The sequence below is a fragment of the Rattus rattus genome, chromosome 4 (genome assembly GCF_011064425.1).
Source record: "Rattus rattus isolate New Zealand chromosome 4, Rrattus_CSIRO_v1, whole genome shotgun sequence".
NCBI classification, from domain to species: domain Eukaryota; kingdom Metazoa; phylum Chordata; class Mammalia; order Rodentia; family Muridae; genus Rattus; species Rattus rattus.
In genome coordinates this window covers 5,202,378-5,226,028 of record NC_046157.1, presented here as the reverse complement: position 1 = coordinate 5,226,028, position 23,651 = coordinate 5,202,378, and the positions used below count along the sequence as shown (strand labels likewise).

Sequence of the window (23,651 nt, the reverse complement as noted above, 5' to 3'; positions counted from 1 at the left end):
TACTAACTGAAATTTACTCTTCCATTCGGTAATGGGATACTTGATTCAGTGAGGAATCCACCCTTCCTCCTGAGCTCAGAGCCCAGTGAGGGAAACAGACACAGGTTGGTTTGGAATACCGGGGCACGCGATTAGCAGATGTGGGTAGAGCTGGAACTCTGTTGCATTCTGCCTGCCCGCAGTCTGGGATCCTTCTGCACCGCTGCCATAGCCTCCCTCCTCCTGGGGACTCGATTACTATCACACAGGACTGCCAAGCAGATGGCTCTACTTAAAGTCAACTGTTGACCCACAGGTGGCTCACAACGAGCTCCAGTCCCAGGGGTTCTGACTCCCTCTCCTGGCCTCTGCTGGCACCAGGCACACAAGTGGTATGTAGGCGCACATGAGGGCAAGACACATGTGGTGGATCTCCGAGTTCGAGGCCAGCCTGGTCTAAACAGTGAGGTCTAGGATAGCCTAGGCTACATAGAGAAACCTTGTCTTGAAAAACCAAACAAACAAAATAGTAAATAAAACAATAAATAAAAATTATATTAGTAAGAACTAAAATAAAATTTACAATAAAGTAATTTTAAAGAGTTCTGAATTGCAAAAAAAAACAAAACAAAACAAAAAAAACTTAAAAAATAAACTCCTATACTAGCAGAGTTGATAAGCGGCTTAGACTTCCTGAAAGTGATTGTGGTGTACCATGTGTGACAGTCTTTCCAGAGGGCTTCTGTCCCGATACTGATGGACCAATGGCAGGTTTTTAGGATGAGTGGCTGGTAGCGTCTTGATGTTCTTCTCTCTGTGTGCTTTGTCTAGGGCAAACTGGTTGGAATCTGTGGCAGTGTGGGAAGTGGAAAAACCTCTCTCATTTCCGCCATTTTAGGCCAGGTAAGATGTTTGTTATGTCCTCGGTATTTTCTGGTTCTGGTGTGTTGGTCCTCATCCGCCCCACTGCTGGGCACAGCCTCTCGAGCCTCCACCGTGCTGTAGGGAAGCTGCAAGACACCACTCTGTGGTGGGAAAGTGCAGTCTGAGATGTGGGGAAGCCGAGCCTGTTCAGGGATTCCGGAGACCCGGGACCGTGGGGTTCTTAGACTCTTGGAAATCCAGGCGCTGCTGGGAGTCACAGAAGAGCCGAGAATGGAGTTGGAGGACCTGCAGGCTGGGGACAGCGGCTAGCCTCGAGCTGGGGTGGTGCTTGTGTGTGTATGTGGTGGTGGAGGGTGGAAGGGTGAGGGGGGAGTTCAGGCTTGTCCCAGCGGTGATTGTCCTTAGATTGGTGGAGGCAGGCTTGGTGGTGGTTGTGGCTGGGAATGCAGAGCTCAGAGAGGCCTTTTACAGGAGAATTAAGCTGCCACTCTGTAGTCAAATGCCTTCTCCATGGCTCCCCACAACAGATCTCGGGTGAAAGAAACAGTCCATGGTTCTAAATTAGTTTATTGGCTGGAAAAGGGATGCATAACGTACCACACCCACTTTTCAGGGTGGACCTGAGATTTACCTTTTGCAGGGAGGAATGTCTGGGAAAGGAAGCTTATTGGCTAAGCCCTCAGGGCCTCTAGGCACCTCATTAGCACGGAGCTCTCTGTTCTCAGGAGTCTGGCAGGGAGCAGGGAGTCACCTAAGTCTCAGGTGTGTGCCCACTGAGCTCCAGGTCTCAACCTGTTCTACCTTGCCAAGCTTCCTGGTGTGGTTCCACTGTCCAGCAGAGGTGGTCTATTCAGTGTTCCTTCATTTCTCCACCTTTAACAGCCTCCTGTCTGGAAGGGTGCAGCAAGTGCCTGGTGACTGGCTAATAGACCCCCCACCAGTGCCGTTTGTTCACGTCTTTTCTCATTCAGGAACTGGTTACTGAATTCTGTATGCTAGGAGAGGAAGTAGCAGAGATGAGAGGGATGAGCAAACACCCACACTACAGATTCAGAAGCACATTTCTCACTTGACCTAAACCCTGAGACTGTTAGTCATACAGGGAGCTCACATCCAGAGGAGGCTCAGTGATCTGGATGCACAAGTACGTTGTGACACAGCAAGAGGGAAATGCAGCACCGTGAGTGTGTGAGTGAGGGGAAAGGGCTAGCTCGTGGAACCCAGTCACCCGAAAAGAACAGGCACCGCGTACAGCCAAGCAAGCTTGACTTAGATGCGGGTGAAGACGGCCATGCACTTGGTACCACTTCCTGGCAGTGTGGTCTTCTGAACTCTGTTCGCCCTGTGAGGACAGTGGGACCTGCGTGTTGGGGACAGTTTCCTGGCCTTGCTCGGTACCAACCATTGTAGTGTGTTGCGGTCCTCCTAGAGCACGGGGCTGTGTTCCGCTTTGTCTGGTTCCCGGGCTCAGCAAAGGGTCTTTTCGAACAGTAAAAGCCTCACAGGTGGTTTCTCACAATCAGCCACATCTGAGAACCAGTTACGAAGCTGGGGCTCTCGGGAGTGTGAGAGGTCATTTTCCAAAGTGCTACTGAACATTCGCAAGGTGCTGCTTTTCCAGGGGGTGACTGGGCTGTGGCCAAGCTTAAACCAAGTGGGTTTTGGCTTTAGTGGATCAAATCCTGGCAGCCCATCCAACAGGGAGGACGGTGGTGCAGGTCAGTCCTTGGCCCTGTCCTTTCTTAAGAGTTTTAACTGTGAGCTGACAGTGTTGCTGTGAGCACCCAGGAGAGGTAGATTTCTGATGTGCACAGCAGATTGACTGCCAGTCTGTAGGAAAACATGCCGGTGTACACACGTCATGTGTGATGGTGTTCACAAGGGCACGCCTATTTGTCAAGTATCCATGCACTCACCAATGAGACTTGGCTTCACAGCGTTGGCATCCTTAACCCAAACAGGTGTCTACTGTTGGTATCAAAAAGAACCATGATACCAGTGGTGTATCCGTTGGTATCAAGCTGTGATAGAAAACGCATCAAGGGGCCGGAGAGATGGCTTAGCAGTTAACAACACTGACTGCTGCTTTTTCAGGGGACCCATGTTCAATTCCCAGGACCCCACGTGACAGCTCACAACTGTCTGTAACTCCAAGATCTGAGAGACATATTCTCACAGACATACTTTTAGGCAAAACCACTAAGGCACATAAAATAAAAATAGATAAATCATTTAAAAAAAGAAAAACAAAAACAAAAAGCTTTTGGGCTAGAGAGATGACTCAGTGGTTAAGAGCACTGACTCAGAGGTCCTGAGTCCAATTCCCAGCAACCACATGGTGGCTCACAACCATCTGTAATGAGATCTGATGCCTTCTTCTGGTGTGTCTGAAGACAGCGACAGTGTACTCATATACATAAAATAAATCTTAAAAAGAAAGACAAGGAGACACATCAAAGCTATGCCTCCTCACGCAGCCTCTTCATGTGGGAAGGAAGGAAACTCTGCAGTCATTATTTGGATGCTGTTCCCATTAGTAGATATCTCACCTGAAATTCTGTTTCCTCTCTTACTCACTTCACAGAAGCAGCTAAGTTGACCACCCTCGCCGTGAGGCAGGTTCTGGCTATAAATTTTTATGGCACCATCCCCAGGAAACTCCGAAAAGAGGCTTTCTTGCTTGCTGTATTATTTATCACGGTTCTCTAGAGGAACAGATCTGATAAAATAAATGTATACATACATCCATTCATTCATATGTATTATATAACATATATAATACAAATATATGTTTATGTTATATCATAGTATAACATATATGTATGTATGGATTTATTAGAATGGCTTACAGGCTGTGCTCCGTTTGGCTAGTCTAACAATCACTAGCTCCTGACAGTACCAAGCTTCCAGCAGCTTTTCAGTCCACCAGGCTGGATGTCTCAGTGATCTTCAGTCTATATTGCAATTCTGAAGTAGGTTCTAATACCAGCAAAATAATGCTGCAGCAGGAGGATAAAATAACTCAACAACAGGGGAAAAGTAAGAGTTTCCTTATTCCATGTCCCTTTGTGTGGCTTACCACCAAAAGCGTGCCCGGATCTAGGTGAGTCTCCAGCCCCTCAGTGGTCTAGGTTTAGAGTAAGTCTTTCCACCTCAAATGATCCAGGCAAGAAAATCCCCAACAAGTGTGCTGGCTGCTTGGGTTTTGGTTGATTCCAGATGTTGTCAAGCTGACAACCAAGGTCACCCATTGTAAGCTCACCTCTTGTCAACCTGACACATACTTACATCTTATGTCATGCTTACTTTCCACAGAAAAACAATAACTAGGTCATAAATTTGCATATCAGGATGTAACAATCCCACGTATAATCTCAAAGTACATATTTTATAGTAGGTGGTGATATTGTTGAGGAATATTGGCCTTTTTCTTCTTGTCTCAAGTTTATTTGTAAAACCGGAACAGGACACTGGTCATCTGTAAACAGTGTATAGGTAGGTGTGTCACAGCAGTCCGTCTGTTTTCATACTGGCAGGAGCCTTTTCTATGGGGCCTTCACAGGGGCCTGGGCACCTTTGGGAGCCTGAGCTGGAGCTGAAGCCTGGGCCTTAGCTGGAGCTCTGGCCTCTGCCTTGGTTTGAACCTTGGGCTTTGGTTGGCAGAGCCTATGACCCTTGGCCATGTAGCTTCGAATCCTCTTTCTAAGCTTGGGGTGAGCAATGAAAGCCAGATGGGTTTGCAGCTGGGGCCCTTTGGCATCTTGGGCTTGAGAGCCTTAGGCTTTATATGGGTCTTCATGGCCTCTGAATGTGCACTCATTGCCTTGGCATTGTTGTCCTGCATCTTCTTCAGGCCTTTCTTACTATGCTTCTTGGCAAAGCACATGTTCCTCAGGAACTTGGGGTCAACCCCCTTAAGAGATTCGTATCTTTGTGACTGGGATTTCTTGATGCCGTTTCTGTGCCATTTGTGGGACTGGTTGTGTGTAATGTGGTTCTTGGACTTGGCCTTGTCTGCACAGTAACCTGCGGCTCCTGCAGCTCCGGGGACCAGAAGAGAAAGAGGAATCTTGGTCTTTTACTGTCTTTTAACAAGTGTGATAACTGTTGATACTAACTCAGTATTATATTACATGAGGAAGAAATGAAGAACACATATCATTTAATGTAGATGTATACACATATACATACATTCTTAACAGAACAGAAACACTCATGTCATTTACAGTCCAAGCTTTAGCAAGTAATCACATGATCTTGGAGGCAATCAAACGACCCTTCACACCTAAGGATCACCCTTAGGATGACCTAAGACCATCCTGTATATCGAATATTTACAGTATGACTCGTAACATTAGCAAAGTTACAGTTATGAAGTAGCAAAGGAAATAATTTTATGGCTGGGGGTCAACACAACAGGAAAGAACTCTACTAAAGGGGTATAGCATTAGGATGGTTGAGAACCAGACTTAACTGGTATTTATAACTACTTTTCTGTACTTTCTGTGTTTTCTTCACCCTCAGAAGGTTTTGGCTCTTTTCCTGGAGGAATGACCCTTCCTAAAGGGTCTGGGCCCTTTCTCATTCCATTGATTTAAAACATAGGACACGGTAACAAAAGAAGCCCTAAAAGAGTTCCTGCACTTCAGCTAATCTTTCTTACGTCAGTTGTGGAGAAGCAATCCAATTTCTTCTTGGTGATTTGGATCAATCACCGCCCTTAATACTGTTGTTTCTTTCTTGGCCTGTTGGCCTATAACACTGATATTTCTTTCTTAGCCTGTTGGCTTGAGAGTATCAGAAGCCCACAGTGGCCACAAAGAAGTCTGAGCTTCTAGTTCAGTGGAATGTTTGTTGTGGCTCCTGGCAGGAGCCACATCCCCTGGAACCAAACTTCTAGGCCACCAGAACCAAAGGTCTCCAAAACAGAATTGGAAATTTACCTAATAGGTCTGAATGATTATAAAAGTAGAACCATTCTCTTTTTAGCCCCTTGACTTCTGGTCCTGTGATTCCTGACTGTAGGAAAACCATGCCACTTATTAAAGGGTGACTTAAAGCATATGCCTACTTGTGGAGAACCCTGACCCAGGTCCTTAGCCTATTTCAGCCTAATTGGTACTGTGTCTTCAAAAGGCCATTCAATCATTCTGTCAGGCCAGATGCTTCAGGATGGTGGGGAACATGGTAAAACCAGTAGATTCCATGAACCTGTGCCCACTGTTCCACTTTTCCAGCTGTGAAGTAAATTCCTTGGTCAAAGCAATGCTGTATGGAATACTATAATGATAGGTAGGCATTCATGTTATCCTTGGGTAGTGGTTTAGCAGAGCATTATGGGTAGGAAAGGCAAATCTATAACCAGAATAAGTTTCTGTTCTGGTAATGACAAACGTTGACCCTTTTCTCACAGGAAGAGATCCAGTGTAGTTAAACTATTACCAGGTCACTGGCTGGTCACCCTAGAGAATGGTGCCTATTGGGGGTGATCAGTGTTACTGGCAAATCTGCTACTTACCTACAGCTGTAAGCAGGTCAGCCTCAGTGAGTGGCTGTCTATGTTGTTCATGCATAATGTTTTAGTTACAGTTGTGTTGCTGTGAACAGATACCATGATCAAGATAACAACTTTTATAAAAGAGAACATCGGAGGAAAGACACCTGAGAGGAGGGAACCTTAAGATTGGACTGTGGGCAGACCTGTCGGGCATTTTCTTAATTACTAATTGATGGGGGAAGGCCCAGGCAATTGTGGGTAGTGTCATCCCAAGCTGATGGTCCTGGGTTTATAAGAAAGCTGACTGAGCATGCCATGGAAGCAAGCCAGTAAGCAGCCCCCTCCATGGCCTCTGCATCAGCTCTGCCTCCAGGCTGCTCTTCTTTTTTTTTTTTTTTTTTTTTTTTTTTTTCAGAGCTGGGGACCGAACCCAGGGCCTTGCGCTTCCTAGGCAAGCGCTCTACCACTGAGCTAAATCCCCAGCCCCGCAGGCTGTTCTTCTTGACTTCCTCTCCTGACTTCCTCTGATGATGAACAGTGCTACGGAACTATAAGCAGAATAAACCCTTTCTTCCCCACGTTTCTTTAGTCGTGGTGTTTCATCACAGCAATAGAAACCCTAACTAAGATAAAACATAGAGTTGTGGTATTTGGCGTTTGCCCTGGTTTTCAGGATTAGTCCAGTATTTCCTCACTATGACCCTCTTCCTCATTTCTGAAATAGTAATATATATTCTGTGCCATTTTATGTTAGAAGCATGCGATCTACTTTTTTTTTTTTTTTTTTTTTTTGGTTCTTTTTTTTTTTTTTTTTTTGAGCTGGGGACCTAACCCAGGGCCTTGTGCTTCCCAGGCAAGCGCTACCACTGAGCTAAATCCCCAACCCCTGTGATCTACTTTTTATTTTAATTTTACGTGGGTTAAGAGATTGCTTTGAGTCTCAGAAGAGACTGTGGACTTTTATGCATTCTAGAAACTGTGAAAGACTGTGTGTACTTTTGACGATGGACTAACTGCATTTTGCATGGTGATATGGCTACTAGCTTATGGGGGTTGGGGGCAATGAGTGGAATGTGGTGGTTTGAATGAAAATGGCCCCCACAGGCTCTTATGTTTGAAGGCAACATATATCAAGTTGACATAAAACTGTCCTGAACACTGACTGTCTGACATTAAAGCTTTTATTAGATGGCTCTTCCTTCTCAGCTTTGCTGACTGAAACACACTTCTCTCCCTTGGGTTGTTTCCATACCTGCTGGCAGCTTTCCTTGGCAGATACTCCATGGTGCTGGCATCTTCAACATCTTTGGGTCTCCAATAGAATTCATGTTTCACCTCTACAGCTTGACACAATGGCTCCTCTGGGACTCCATGCAGACACTTCTCAGACACATAGCTGGCCTCAGTGGGTGTCCTTAACCGGGAAGACGGCAGAACCTCTTTACAGCTATATCTTCCTTGACTCTAAACCCAGAACCTGCCAAAGTCTCCACTTGTATCGGCCCCCCTCATGGATTACATTTACAGAAGCCTTCCATGTTGATGGCTTCTCTTGCTGCTTCGGCAGGATTAGCTGGGGTGGGCCTTGCTCTGAGGTCACCATTCCCTTCATTCCATCGAGCACTTGACCTTTCTTTAACTTCTCATTTCCTTTAACACAGTGCTTGGTTCTAGCATCGCACTTCCTGGTGCTCCTCTTCTGCTTTCTGTGCAGTCTGTATTTCTCTTTACCCTGCTTGCTCTGCTTTTTTCATTGTGGATCTGCATAAGTGGTCACTAATAACCATGTGACATGGTCAGTACTGAGCTTCCTGAAGTTTCTTCTGCCAATGACATTAGTCCAAAACTCTTCTCTTATCCTCTGGCAGAATCTTACAACAATGGCAAAAACAAAACAGAACAAAACAAAACACGTCCAGCCACCGTCTTTGCTAAAATACCACACAGATAGTCTCTAATAGTCCCCTACCGGCAACCTTTGAGCTGGGCATCCGTAGTCTACATTGCTCTCAGCACCACTGTCTTCCATGCGCACGTGGCCCATTAAGCCCTGCTTACAGCATTCAGCTGCTCTCCTAAACCAAAGCCCACCATACTTCTCGAGCAGCATGGCTGTGCCTACCACAGCAGTGCCGAGCACCTACCACCTTCTGTCTAAGCTACTGTTCTGCTGTGAAGAGACATCATGACAGAGGCAACTCTGACAAAAGAAAACATTCAGTTGGAGGCTGGCTGACAGGGTCAGAGGGTCAGTCCATAGTCATCATGGTAGGAAGCACAGCAGCCGACAGGCAGGGATGGGAGTGAGAGCTTACATCCTGATAGGCAGACAGGCAGTCAGGCAGAGACACTGGGCCGCTGTAGGTTATTGAAACCTCAAAGTCCACTCCCAGTGGCACACCTCCTAACCCTTTCCCTTTCTATTAATTGGGCACCAAGTATCCAAACATATTAGCTTATGGCACTATTGTCACTCAAACCACCACACACAGCCTCCATCACTGCTGCTAGGGCTGCTTTGTTCATAGACCCAGTTGGCTGTGACAGGGATGGCTAGGAAGGCTGGCTGTTGACAGAATAGGTGGTCCTCTCATTGATTATTGAACTCCTCTGCCAAAGTCAAGGTTTAGTGAGCATTTACATGGGACACAAGTATCTTCATATCCTTTGCCCATTGGACACTTTCCACTTCTCCAAATGATGATGATCTTGATCTTCTTCTTCTTCTTCTTCTTCTTCTTCTTCTTCTTCTTCTTCTTCTTCTTCTTCCTTCTTCTTCTCCTCCTCCTCCTCCTCCTCCTCCTCCTCCTCCTCCTCCTCCTCCTCCTCCTCCTCCTCCTCCCTTCTCCTCCTCCTCCCCCCCCTCCTCCTCCTTTCTCCTACTCCTCCCTCTCCTCCCCTTCTCCTCCTCTTCCTCCTTCCTCCTCCTCCTCCTCCTTCCTTCTTCTTCTTCTTCAGATTTATTTATTATATATAAGTACACTGTAGCTGTTTTCAGACACACCAGAAGAGGGTATCAGATCTCATTACAGATGGTTGTGAGCCACCATGTGGTTGCTGGGAATTGAACTCAGGACCTCTGGAAGAGCAGTCAGTGCTCTTAACCGCTGAGCCATCTCTCCAGCCCCCAAATGTTCTTAACATTTTAAATCATGTCCTTTCCAAGCCCCTGATCATCCAGCTAACCCATTGGATATAGCTCATGAAAAATAAATTACACTTTTGGCCACTTTTCCTTCTAGGCAAAATGCACAACCATGTATCTTGCCCATTGTGGGTATTTCCCTTTAGTTTCTTTCAGGGTTGTCACAGAAAGGGGTTGTGAAACTGCAGTTGTCAGTTTCTGAGTGGCGCCTGTATGATGTGCTGAGCCACCAGTAAAATAGGTCCCAGGCTTCTGTCTTTTAGTCAGTTAATCATAGGGCACACCCCATGAGGCTATAGATGCATGCTTGTGAGCAGAAGGCATTGTAGTGGAAATAAATAGAAACCATTGACGTAACTTGGTTGTGCCTGCAGGGCCTGCTCAGGCCCACTCACATATCTACCACTTCCATCTGGTAATGGACGGCTGCTATGCATGTCCTACTTCATGACTCGTTGGGTCAGAGAACACCCAGTTCATGATCAACAGCTCAGTTGCACTGTCAAATGTCCCTTTTCTACTAAGCCCCATAGCAGACCAAGAGCAGTCTCTCCAAGGCAGAGGGATGGTAGAGCTTTGCTCCAAAATACCAAGGGGCTCCTCTGTGATTTACCTAAAAGGGCCTGCCAAAGGCCCCAGACAGCATTTCTGTCTGCCACTGCCTCCTCAGGCACCGTCAGGTTTGCTGGATTATATAGTTCCAGGGCTAGAGCAGCTTAGACCTGTTGAAGAGCCTCCTCCTGTCCCAGGCCCCACCCATCTAGCAGCTTCCCGAGTCACTTGGTAAATGGGCCTGAGTAGCACATCCAAGTGAGGAATGTGCTGTCTCCAGAATCCTAATAGACCCACTGTCACGGTTGCTCTTCTGTTGCCGTGAAGAGACACCATGACCAAGGCGGCTTGTGGAGGAGACATTTTACTGGGCTTGCATTTTCACAGGCTGAGTCCGTGACCAGCAGGAGCATGGCCCAGGCGGGCAGGTCTGGGGGTAGAGCAGTAGCTGAGAGCCGTGCCCTGATCCTCAAACACAGGCACAGAGAACCATAGTCAGCTTACCTCTGACTAGCTTACAGATAAACGAGACTCAGACTATGGTCATTTTGTTGGCTTTGACAGTTACTGGGGGTAACTCTTAACCTACTCTTCTAGTTGCTGGCTTGGCTACCCCCCCACCCAACAAACAGTGTGCCTCAGAAACTTGCTGTTTCACCTGGATATGCCTCATGGTCCATCTCCCCTCTTGTAGGCTTCCTCTCTCCTCCTTCCTCCTCCTCCTCTCATCTCTCACCCCCATTCCGCTCACTCCAAACCCAGCTACCTCTAATCCCTCCAGTAAGTCAGTAAGTTCTTTGAACTAAGTTAGGAAACTGGACTGGAGAGTTAATATATCCTTAAGGTAAAACTGTGAAGGTATACTGTTGGCTTTGCCAGCAAAAGCAAATTACTTCTTGTCCTTATGGATGGGGAAAGGGCGTTTGCTAGATCAGTAGTTACATAGCACGTAGCGGCAGATGTATTAGTCTGGTCAAGTAAAGACACATCTGGTACAGCAGCAGTCACTACCTGACTGAATTTTTGGTAAGTCGACAGTCATTCTCCGCAGTCTAGCTGTCTTCTGCGTGGGCCAGATCAGAGCATTAAGAGATGTGGGAACTGCATCGTTCAAGGTCTTACAGTGTCACTTATTTCTGTTGCTTCTTCAGGGATACAGTATTTCTTTCTTGGGAACATGGTAACTTTAAGGACCCTGTGAATTATCCCACCCTAAAAGTCCCTTTTCCCTCTGCTGCCTGTCACAGGTCAGGCTGTGTGCACATCATTTTCCCCTTGGTGATTCTGTGTTGCTAGGCGGCCCATGTTTCTCCTGGCCCAGTAAGCCCAGTACATTAATTTCATCCAATCCAACCGTAGCATCTCCAGTCCTAGGGTCTGCTACAGAGAAAACAGCGTTGAAAGGTCTTCAAAACATGCAGGTGCCTCCCCGCCCCCACGCAGGGGCTCAGAGAACCCACTGAAGTGGATGCCTCCATGGGTAGAAAGGAAGGGTTTGGGAGGATCAAACCGTCAGGACTATCTGGGTGAGGTAGAGAGGGCAGAAAGAAGAGCAAAAACGTCAGAAAAACAGATTTTCTATGACTGTCAGCAGAGGGGGAGGCTTTGAGCTGGCCAGAGGCAAAAACTTCTTCCATGCCACCAGAGTGTGGCCCACTTTAGGGCAGGTCCTTCCGTAGCAAATGATCTGGTCAAGAAAATCTCTAACAGATGTGCTCAGGTACTCGGGTTTTTAGTTATTCCAGATGTAGTCAAGTTGACAGCCAAGAACGGCTGTCACAGTTATACTTTTGCAGTGACATCAATTTACTGTTAGAGAGTAAGTAACAGCGGTGGGTGGCTGAGTGCGGGCTGTGTGCGCAGTCATACTGTGAATTGTGCTAGGCTCCCTTCTCACGTAATGAGCATAGCATCCGTGTTCTTTGTTGCTGTAAGCTGTCTTCAGAAGAGATGTGCGATCCAAAAAAGTCCAACAAAGAAACCGTCCTAGAAACAGCCAAAGCTTTAGACCCCTCTGTTCTCCATCGACAGTGTGGGTGCCGTGTGTTGGTCTCGGGCGATGTTCTGATTTACACCACTGGGTCGTGTCTGTCTCCCTAGATGACGCTTTTGGAGGGCAGCATTGCCGTCAGTGGGACCTTTGCTTATGTGGCCCAACAGGCCTGGATTCTCAACGCCACGCTGAGAGACAACATTCTCTTTGGGAAGGAATTTGATGAAGAGAGGTGAGATACGTTTGGTTTCTGCCATCTTTGTTTGTGTGTGAGAGAAGGTAGCCCATCCATCAGTAGCCTTTTTTTTTTTTATAACTAAGGGCCTAATTTTCTGTGACTTTGTGTCCTTCAGATACAACTCAGTGCTGAACAGTTGCTGCCTGCGGCCTGACTTGGCCATTCTCCCCAACAGCGACCTGACTGAGGTATGAGCCTTCTGCCCTTGACGGGCCACTGTAGCACAGGTAGCAGGGAAGGCTTTGGAGGCTTCGCAAGAACATGCTAGAATCCCATCCTCGGACAGCCCGTCCTCAGACAGAACCACACGGGGAGCTCTGTTCCACTGAGCTGTTCTAGCAGTAAAGCATTTGTTGATCAGTGCAAGGATGTCGGCTCGGCTTCTTGTAGGTATTTCTGTACCTACATACCACAGACCAAAGAGCGTTTCGTACGCCGTGCAGATCTTCAGCTTGTCTATCCCATTGCAATTCCAAACGTTTCGCTTTGTTTTTGCTCCGCTTAAATATTTTTTTAGCAGAGCATAGTGGTGCCTGCCTTTTAATCTCAGAACTTGGGAAGCAGAGGCAGGCAGAAGCATCCTGGTCTACATATCAGGTTCCAGGGCTATTGAGACGCCCCCTGAGAGGTGGGGGTGGTGGAAAGAAAAGCATAGATGGTTTTGAAACTGCAAGTTAAACAAAAACAAGTACACGTTGAGGTCTTTCCGAGGTTCCACTGCCTCCTACCAGATAGAGAGCGTTAGCGTTCTCTCTTCTGTCCTGAGCAGTCTTGGGAGCACTGCCTCAGGGCCCGCTGTGTGCTTCCTAGGTGATGCTTCTCTCCTGTGACCTGTCCCGTGGTCTCTGGGTCTGGTGCTTTTGCTTAGCTGACTTCAGTTGAACCCTCAAATCAGTTTTGGTAATGGGTTAATTAGTTCCTGTGTTCTCAACTCTTGGTCTCCAGATCAGTGGCATCAGTACCACTTGGGAACTTGTTAGAAATGCATCGTTAGGGTATACTCGTGAGCATTCCGTTATAATAACCTCTGCAGGTAATTCTGATACATACCAACTTTGAGAACCTCTGATCAATAGCATGTATGTATGTATGTATATATGTATGTATATATATTGATATATATATATATATATATATATATTTTATTCTAAGGATAACACTTTAAAAAGCAGCAGAACACCAGGTAGCATTTGACGATTGAATGACTCATTTGTTCAGACAGTGGCATTTGTCAGGTGTGTGTGCTAGTGACATGGTTGTCCAGTGTTTAGACTATAAAGGAGTAGGACGGTAGTTTGTGTGAGTAAGAAGCTTTCAGTTAAGGGAACAAGAGGGCCAGATAAACGGGCACAGAGTAGAAGGGCCGTCTTTTGTGGATAGAGTTAGAAGAGGGTGGAGGAATGTCCCAGGAGAGATGATGCAGGCACCGTGTAGAAAAAGGCATGGCGTCGTGTGGGTTCGTAATTTACACGTTTTAAATCTCAGGGTACCTGTGGTTGTTTGTCAGTGTTTAGAAGAGGGGGATCCGGGGCAGTGTCGAAGCCATGTGGATGTCTGATTGGCACTTCGACGGTTGTAGGGCGACTTCCTCAGTCCTTGAAGGTTCACACTGGCAGGTTGTGTAGGCTTCGGGAAGGGAGAGGAAGATGACTAGGGTGCCCGTTAAGCACTGCTCTGGACTTAAGGTAGAGGCTTTCCTTTGCTTTCCTTCTGGGCTCATAGATTGGAGAGCGAGGAGCCAACCTGAGTGGTGGGCAGCGCCAGCGAATCAGCCTTGCTCGAGCCCTGTACAGTGACAGAAGCATCTATATCTTGGATGATCCCCTCAGTGCCTTAGATGCCCATGTGGGCAACCACATCTTCAACAGTGCTATCCGGAAGCGCCTCAAGTCTAAGACGGTCCTGTTCGTCACACACCAGTTACAGGTATGGTACCTCTCTCTCCTAGGCTGCTCACGTGGGCTTGGTAAAGAGGTGGGCTTGGGCCAGAGGTTCCTAGAGGTGACTTTCCATCTCCTCAGCAAACAGCCAGTGTAGCAGTCCTTCAGTTGGCCGTCCGAATCGGGGGTCCCTGGAACACTCTGGTCCTGCAGTAGATCTACAGGCTAAAAGCGTTGGGAAGTGAGTTAGTGATAGAAAGCACCTGTGGCATCTGTGGATGAGAAGCACAGTTTGTACCTTCTCCCCATCAATCACAACACGCAGACCTTTCAGAAATTCACTTAAGACTTTAGCTGTCCGAGCTGTCAGCCTAAGTTTGGGGGCCCAGTTTCCCTTTTTGTAAGTTTTATCTACTTCTCCATGCAGTGAAAGGATTTGAATTGTTTAATTTATTTGAGACACGCGCTGATTATCCCTGACTGTGGCTCTTGCTTTGTAGACTAGTCTGGCTCACCCTCCTCTTCCTCCTGAGTGTGGGGTCAAAGGTTTGGGCCACCACACTCAGCCAGGATTTAAAATGTTACGGGAAGCTTGTGCAGCTCCACCATCAGAACGTTGTAGAGACTATCTGATTCTGTCCTGGGGTTTCTACCCTGCCTTTGACCATTTAGTTCCTGGATACAAAACACACTCAACCCTTATTTACAGTAAGCCTTAATCAGGACAAGAGCTGGGCAGATGTGCCCTCTGTGCCACTAGAATCTAATTCCTATTGGTAACCCCGAGTTATTGCTTCTGTGTGTCATCCGGGCTGCTCTTAACTCTAGTGGGCCAGCCCTCAGGATGGCATTTTCACGACTCACCTACCCCATGGCAGCTTCTCTCTCCTCTTCTACCTTCTTCTCTTCCTCCTGTTGTTCTCCCCTGTTCTTAAGCCCAGGAACCCCAGACCCCACCTATGCCTCATCAGCTCAGCTGTTGGCTGTCAGAATCTTTACTCACCAATCAGAAATAACTTGGGGACAAGGTCTATGTGTGGACTCTCATGTCTCTGAGACAACAGGTCTTGGGGCCCTCACTTGACATTACAATAAATAGCAGAAGACCAAACGTCAACATCAGAAGACATAAGAAATACTGTCTGCCCTGTATCGTAGGGCACGGTAAACTAAAGCAAAGGCTCTCTCAGTCTTGACACTGTAGACTGCTGATTCGTTGTTTGGTGGGGGGCGGTCTGCTGTACACATTCAGGTCCTGGTCCACTATACCCCGGTGGTGTCTTATATTGACAACCTAAAATATCCTCATGTTGTCAGATGGACGGCCAAAGCATCTCTGGTTGAGACTCACTGAGTTAAGATTGGATGTTTGCATGCATTTGCATGAGCATCTGCAATTTTGTGTTTTCTCACCATTGTCTCCAGTACCTGGTCGATTGTGATGAGGTGATCTTCATGAAAGAAGGCTGTATCACAGAGAGAGGTACCCACGAGGAGCTGATGAACTTAAATGGAGACTACGCTACGATTTTTAATAACCTGTTGCTGGGAGAGACACCCCCGGTCGAGGTAAGGCTTACTGGGTTTGTGCATCTCATTTCTACCCAGGGAGACATGATGACACGGAAGCCGGAAGAGCTCGGTTTAACTCTGTTAGCCTGTGGTTCCCAGGACCACCTTCTGTGCCGTGTTCACCCGCTCCTTCTCCTGTGGGAGAGCAGGATGAGAAGCCGGTGAGGACTGGAGAGGTTGTGCATCAGCGTGTGGTCACGGCTTCGCTCCTCAAGCTGACTAAAGCAGTGTGAGGCTCTCTTTGGACATACAAGTGAACAAGGTTTCAGGGAAGGGAGTTAAATACTGTGTGTGTTTGGAAATGACCCATGGTATCTCAGATCCTGATTTGGCACTTAGGGTACTAGGTTAAATAGATACCATCTCATTAGACATTTTGTTAGTTATGTGGTCAAATACAGCCCTTTCCCACTCTTAGAAAACTGGGGCTCGGGTGAGCCAAGCAGCTTGCCGATAAGGATAGTCTGGTTCTCCAGTTCTTGGTGTTTGTGTCCACCTCCTGTGCCACCCGGAGGGGCCAGCCTTCAGTGCGTCATCACATAGGCTCCCAGATAGGCAGAGTTCAGCATGGAGCAGTCCCAGAGGCGATGCTTCCTTCCTGGCAACGTCCGGCTCTCCTCGGGTCCTGAGGGCGATGTAGGCGGGGTTTGAGTTTCCCTGTTGCTTGCCAGGTCACTTTGAGGTTTGCGCAGGATGTTACCGGGACCTCCGCTCTTGTCTTACCTCAGCGGTTCACTTTCACATAACTGGTTTGGTAGGCTTTTTGATAGACCCCCCGCCTTGCTGGGATCACCAATGACTTCCCAAGAGACACTGTGATACAGATTTAAGTTTTATGGTCTGCTATGACTTCTGGGAAGCTTTGCCCTCTTCGGATTGTTGCCTTGTTCTTGTAAACTTGGAGAGGAAATTCAGAGGGAGAGAAGCTAAAATACTGGATTGTCCAAGGAGCGAAGAATAGGTCCTGAACAGATGGACGTCTAGCTGGAGAGAATGCTTTCTGAACATCACTGAGGGGGCCAGCAGGATGGCTCAGTGGAGAGAATGCTTTCTGAATGTCACTCAGGGCCAGCGGGAGGCTTCAGTGGACACTGGCACTGGCTTTGCGAGCCTGGCCACCTGAGTTCAGGTCCCAGAACCCACAAAGTTGTCTTCTGACCTCCACGTGTGCACCGTAGCACGTGTTCCCTGATACATACATCATAGTGGTTGCTTACAGTTGTCGTGTTTGGTAATGTGTAATATTACCCAGTGCTTATCCCAGTAAGTGGTCCACAGATTACGGGAATGTCATTTTAGACAGTGCATTCACTCCCGTACTGTACTAAATATATTTAGAGCCTTATCTTCTGTCCCAGATTCAGCTCTCTATAGATTTCATACTTTAAATTTCTCATTGCGTGTTTAGAAAGTCTAGTTGGTAAGCCTGCTGGATTGTGTTTGCGTCCACCTCCTGTGCCACTCAGAGGGGCCAGCTTTCAGTGCTGTATCATGTAAAATTGAATTCAGTGACCTACATGGAGGAGATTTTCTAAAAATGTAGCAGAATCTTGGCAAAGGGAGCATTTAATAGTTTTGTGGGGGTCTTTTGTTTGTTTGTTGATCACTGCTGGGCCTCGTTCTGGGGAGAGCTGGCAGTGAGCACCGTGTAGAAGACTGTCAGTGAGAATCCCTTTGTCCCTGAAGGATGTTAGGTGATAGAGGGCAGACCAGTGCCTTCCTGCTCTTACAAGTAACTAATCAGATACTGACTGCAGTGTGCCCAGAGTCCTGAGGGCACCCGGGAGCTTTACTGCAGAGGAGTGTAGGTCACCTTACCAAAAATGTAGCATTTGAACCCATCCGAGTAGGGATAGCCATGACTGAGATTGGAAGGAGGAGGGGGACAGGGCACAGCTGTGGGAAGTTGAGCTGTGGCTAAGGACTGATGTGAAGTCAAGTATGGCTGCAGAGTGGAGCCGTGGGCAGCTGTGAAGTGGGAGAGGACCCAACCACCCAAAGATCAGGGCCAGAGTGCAGAGAGCTCGCGGAAGCTAGCAGACAAGTTTGGGCTTCTGTGGTTGCAGAGGGAAATGGTGGCCATTGGGGATGGAGTGAGAATGTGGCAGGTTAGAGATAGCAGGAATGGGCATGATTCCATTGTGAATTTATCACTAGGACAAATTAGAGGATAATCTAATAAACTCTGTTTTGGGAGATTAGGTCTTGACCAGCTTAGTGGAGAATGTTAGTGGACTAGCAGGATTGCAAAAAATTTAAAAGCTTGTTAGTACAGGAAATTAGTGTAGATTACTGTAGGGAAGCTGTCTTACTACTCAGCTATTAAAAACAGTGACTTCATGAAACTCTTAGGCAAGTAGATGGAACTAGAAAATATCATCCTGACTGAGGTAACCCAGTCACAAAAGGATACACATGGTGTGCACTCACTGATAAGTGGATATTAGCCCAAAAACTCGGAATACTCAAGATACAATTCACAGACCACATGAAGCTCAAGAAGAAGGAAGACCAAAGTGTGGATGCTTCAGTCCTTCTTAGAAGGGGGAACAAAATACTCACGGGAGGAAATACAGGACAAAGAGTGGAGCATGGACTTAAGAAAAGGCTATCTAGAGACTGCCCTACCTGGGGATCCATACTACATGCAGACACCAAACCCAGTCACTATTGCTGATGCCAAGAAGTGCTTGCTGACAGGAGCCTGATATGGATGTCTCCTGAGAGGCTGTGCCAGAGCCTTACTGATACAGATGAGGATGCTTGCAGTTAACTGTCGGACTGAGCATGGGGACCCCAATGGAGGAGTTAGGGGAAGGACTGAAGGAGCTGAAGATTTTGCAACCTCATAGGAAGAACAACAGTATCAACCAACCAGACCCCACAGAGCTCCCAGGGACTAAACCACAACCAAAGAGTACACATGGAGGGACCCATGGCTCCAGCCACATATGTAGCAGAGGATGGCATTGTCTGGCATCAATAAGAAGAGAAGCCTTTGGTCCTGTGAAGACTTCTTTCCCCAGTGTAGGGAAATGCCAGGATTTTGAGGTGGGAGTGGGTGGGTGGGAGTGGGAGCATCTTCATAGAAGCAGGGGGAGGGGAGATGGGGGATGGAAGAGGGGGGAAAAGGGATAACATTTGAAATGTAAATACATAAAATATCCAATAAAAAATACAAAAAATACTAATAGCTTTAAAAAGAGAAAGGTGTGTGGGCATGGAGTCTGGCTTGTGATCCCACCACTCAAGAGGCTGAGCGAGGTCAGGGTCAGTGTCAGCCTGACCCAGACACTTGGTATTAAGAGTAATTATTTAAGTTATTACTCAGTGAACGGTTCTCTAGTATGGGTCCTGTAGACATTCATCTGATTGAACATCTCACGACTGGAATTTTTCTCTTATGTTATTAGATTAATTCAAAAAAGGAAGCTAGTGGTTCACAAAAATCACAAGACAAGGGCCCTAAGCCAGGGTCAGTGAAGAAGGAGAAGGCAGTGAAGTCGGAGGAAGGTAAGGACATTTTTGAGAGGGTTGTTATTTCAGGAATAATGTGGAGAGAATGCTTCCCACCACTGCGCCTGCGTTTCTAGAATAGCAAAGTTCCGAGATAGTTTAGGTGAGGGACCTTGGGTGTGCTCAAACAAGGGAAGTCAGATGATTGGTCCTTTGCCTTTTCTTCAAGCAAGGGGTGGAGTCAGTTGTGGGTATGTACAGCTGAATCGTCCTGGGTGAGCCTGCTGACCTGTCCTCCCTCCCTCCCTCCCTCCCTCCCTCTCTCCCTCCCCTCTTCCTTCCTTCTGTTCACCTCTGTACTTGCATTGGTGTCCTGAGCAAGAAATACAGATCTTAGCTAAGGACAGGTCCAGTCTGTGGCAGACGTCTCTGAACTGAGGATCAGGATCCGAGGGGAGACTCCTCATCCGCAGGGCGACCACGGGGGTTTTCTTCAGATGTGCAGAACATCGTTCTTGGCCTCTGTTTATATGCTGTGCATTATGCATGGGGTTCTGGCACTGTATCTGGTTATCTTGAGCAAGTAATGTCACCGAATTCTGGTTATCAAATGCAGCCGTTGGTGTCCTGGGGAAGTTTTCCATGTCCAAAAGGCATTTTTTACTCCGTTTATTACAGTTAGAATCGCAGTTAAAGCTGGAGTCCAAGACCAGCACTTTGTTTTCAGTGTCTGTGCCAGACCGGTGGGCTCAGTGCCTGGTCCCAGCGCTGTCTGCAGAGAACTCTGCAGAAGTTACAGGCGGCCGTTTGCCTGCTCGGACCTCTTACCAGATTGGGAGGGTCTGAGAGCGGTTTGCAGTGACGTGGGCATTTTCATGACTGTGACTCTGAAGCACACATCGCCCTCGAAATCAGAAGAAAATGCAGTTTGTTTAATGATCTCTTTGCTGAGTCACCCCCTTACCTTGTAACGGGAGTTTTTAGGATAAAAGCTGGGTTCTGGTAGCACTGATAATGGTTCAGCTACCAGTCCTGAGTTTACCAAGTAATGACGAGAACCAAGAGAGGACATTTATTTATTCAATGTGGCTGCCTTGGGGAGGGGCACAGATAACGGGGTCCAGTGACCCCACGGTCACCTGTGTGGCCCTGTGAGCTTTAGGATTAAATGGAGGAAGACCTGGGCACATGGTGTACACGATGAAGCAATTCTAGTCTGAGTGCCTCTTGCTGGTCCTGGGCCTCGCTCTGAGGGGGGCTGCCTGGTTTTTACAAGATGATCACTTGAGTTTGGGGCACAGCCCTGGTTCTGTGGATAATTACTCTCCTGGGTGGGAACGGCCGGCCTTGTGGGTCTGGGGTCTGACCAAGAGCAACTTTTAACAGAGAGGCTCTTCCTCAGATCCTAGCCTGCCCGGGCTTCAGCATCCAGCACTTGGATTTCCAGGGTGCAGCATCAAGTCACAGGCCATCGGGGTTAAAGGTTACGTTCCATCTGTGTGTGTCATACATCCTGCAAGCGAAAGGCTGCATTCTGTCTAAGTATAACCACACATTGTTGCAGGAGCCGAGGTTAACTGTATGCATAAACAACACTTTCGATAAAAAGATAAGGATGGCCATTAACATTCCAGCCAACCTTTGGCCCAGCGAGGCTTTTAAGTTAGAGATGAATGATAAAGAAAAAAAAAATAAAAAGGCACGGAAAGGACCGGACTGCTCCTGGGTATGCCGCAGGAACAAGACTGTTGTAGGTAAAAAGGAGCATAGCCAGAGGCAGCACGGCTAGGAGAGTCCACAGTGGTCATGACCCTGAACCAAGTGAGAGGGAGGGGGGAGAGGGGAACCAGGAGCAGCCAGGAGGTCAAAGACACAAAAGGGGTGAGTAACCAAAATGCCTGGATTAGATAAGGCCTCTGTGGGAAGGGCAGCCTAGCTCCTGGCTCGAGATCAGGGTAGAGAGAGGGAATGCCATGCAGGCCCTGTAGCAGGTAGGGACTGAGGGTCTGCTTTGATCTGTTAAATAGGCACCTCGGCTACTTGTGCTGGGTCTGAAAACTCAGCAAGAGGTAATTCTGTTTTACAGACTTAAGCACAGTGAGTGAAAGGTAAAACATCATGTTAGTTGTCACATGCAGGTTTAGGAACGTGGCCTACTCTTCATCCTCAGAATGAAGGCGAATGAAATAGACTCTGCTATTGCACTTGGTACGTGTTCCGAGTCTCGCTGGCCTGCCCTGCAGACTGTGATGTGTCCTCAGTGAGGGCCCTGTGAGGCCTCATCTTGAACATGGTGCTGAGAAGATGTTCAGTGAACAAGTGTTTTGATGCAGAGTAGATGGTTCTAATCCAGCGTCCTCTGAGGCTAAAGGGTCTGTTATTCTGCTGCCGTATATGTGCCTTAATGAGAGGGGAACAGCCCCGTAAAGGGGCATTCCCTATACAGGTGAAAGCAACAGAGTTCATTTGGGGAAAACGATCCACCCGTTGGACGGTCCCAGACCCAGGAACAAGGTGCAGAAGTTCAGAGTGGAGAAGAGTGTAACTGGCTGTAACTTAGCCAGTTCCTCACAGTTTGGCTGTAGCCTAGCCAGGTAGCTTATGTCGGTCCTCCTGCCGCCCCCAAAGCTGGTTTCTATGACAACCCAGTGATCAATGGGTCTTGGGCAGAGCGTGGCGCTTCAGTCACATCCACTGCTTCCCACCACTCCATTCCCTTCTAAGGTCATGTGTCTTTTCCTCTTTCCCAGGGCAGCTCATGCAGGTGGAGGAGAAAGGGCAGGGCTCCGTGCCTTGGTCAGTTTACTGGGTCTACATCCAGGCTGCAGGGGGTCCCTTGGCTTTCCTGGTCATCATGGTCCTCTTCGTGCTCAATGTGGGCAGCACCGCCTTCAGCACCTGGTGGCTAAGCTACTGGATCAAGCAAGGAAGCGGGGTGAGATACTCCTCGCCGAGACTTACGTGTCTGATAATGCGGCCTTGCCTCCCTAGTCCCTGACCGTTCTTAGGGAAACTCCTGTAGTTTTCACTGAAACATCACGGGATACCCCAGGAACGTTCACCACTTTGTTCTGTGTATCGGTTGAAAGATGCTTTAAGGAGAGAAAGCGATGGACAGAGATGTTCTCAGATTGGGGAACAGACGTGTAATACAGTCTCACAGAACAGAAAAAAAAAGTCCCCGGCTAACGCAGGGGCTATGGAGCTAGTCAGTAAGTGGGGCAGTTTCCAACTCTTTGTGTTCACCCACTAGAACAAGCAGTGTGTAGCAAGACTGTGTTACATATGCCATGGCCAGGCCCTAGGTCATTCTCTGTGGCTCTCTCCTGGAACTGAAAGTGACCTAGCTGCCTTAGGAATCTTACTCCATGGTTCTTCACCTCCAAACAGAACAGCACGGTGTTTGAAGGGAACAGAAGCTCTGTGAGTGACAGCATGAGGGACAACCCCTTCCTGCAGTACTACGCCAGCATCTACGCTCTCTCCATGGCAGTCATGCTGATCCTGAAGGCCATCCGAGGAGTTGTCTTTGTCAAGGTATCACAATGGGCGGGGCTTCGGTGCACCCCTCCCCAGGGCACGTGGGAGCTTGGTGTGGCATGTGCCCGCGTGAGCGCGTACGTCCGTGCAGTAGGGTGGACCCTGATAGTCACCCATGACTTCTGACCACTTGTGCTCCCCCAGCGTTGAGAATGGACGTCCTGCACAGTGGTCACCTACAGGGATGGGAAGTGAACCTTCCTTGAGTTCCTGGGTCTCTGGGCCTGACCATTCTGTCTCTGTTCCCCAGGGTACACTGAGAGCCTCCTCCCGGCTCCATGATGAGCTCTTCCGGAGGATCCTGAGAAGCCCCATGAAGTTTTTTGATACTACCCCAACAGGAAGGATTCTCAACAGGTTTTCCAAAGACATGGATGAAGGTATCTCTCTCTGGTCCTTTCTTACAGTCTGGAGTCCAACCATTGCTCACTGCCTCTGGTGCCAAGCCCCCAGCCCCCCTATCCCCCCACTTCCTCCAGTGTAGAGAGAATATGCAGCTCGGTCTCTCCTAAGGCTGAGAACAGAGTCTGGCATTTGCATCAGTGTTGTGGATATATTTAATCTCACTCACCCTGCCTTTGATCAGTTCCCAGATAAAAGGCACAACTTTACTATTACTTAAGCTTTTATCGGCACTAAAGCTGGGCAGACATCTACTCTCTATGCTGTTAGAATCTCTCCTATTGATAACCCTAAGTTAGTCCTTACTATGTCCCATCTGGGCTGCTCTGACCTCTAACAGGCCACCCTCATGGCCATGATTTTAAGATTCCTAGCCCATGGTGTCTTCTCTCTCCACCTTCTCCTCTCTCCTCGCAGTCTCATCTGACCCCAAGTCCAGGAACCCCAAACCTGGCTTATGTTTCTTCTGTTTAGCTATTGGCCGTCGGCCTCTTTATTTAACCAATAGTTTT

At 47.9% G+C, this 23,651-nt stretch overlaps 1 protein-coding gene and 1 pseudogene across 1 annotated transcript in view; one reads left to right on the top strand and one right to left on the bottom strand.

Moving 5' to 3' along the window:
- The window catches only part of Abcc5 (ATP binding cassette subfamily C member 5), a 92,114-nt gene that overhangs the window by 42,368 nt on the left and 26,095 nt on the right, over positions 1 to 23,651 (top strand). The window contains exons 12-20 of the mRNA XM_032899948.1: positions 811 to 882; positions 12,159 to 12,283; positions 12,405 to 12,477; positions 14,012 to 14,215; positions 15,595 to 15,738; positions 19,155 to 19,254; positions 21,948 to 22,132; positions 22,588 to 22,734; positions 22,988 to 23,117. Coding sequence (XP_032755839.1) covers positions 811 to 882; positions 12,159 to 12,283; positions 12,405 to 12,477; positions 14,012 to 14,215; positions 15,595 to 15,738; positions 19,155 to 19,254; positions 21,948 to 22,132; positions 22,588 to 22,734; positions 22,988 to 23,117 — 1,180 coding nt within the window. The remainder of the gene's footprint in view (positions 1 to 810; positions 883 to 12,158; positions 12,284 to 12,404; positions 12,478 to 14,011; positions 14,216 to 15,594; positions 15,739 to 19,154; positions 19,255 to 21,947; positions 22,133 to 22,587; positions 22,735 to 22,987; positions 23,118 to 23,651) is intronic.
- On the bottom strand, positions 4,410 to 11,100 carry LOC116897717 (annotated as a pseudogene).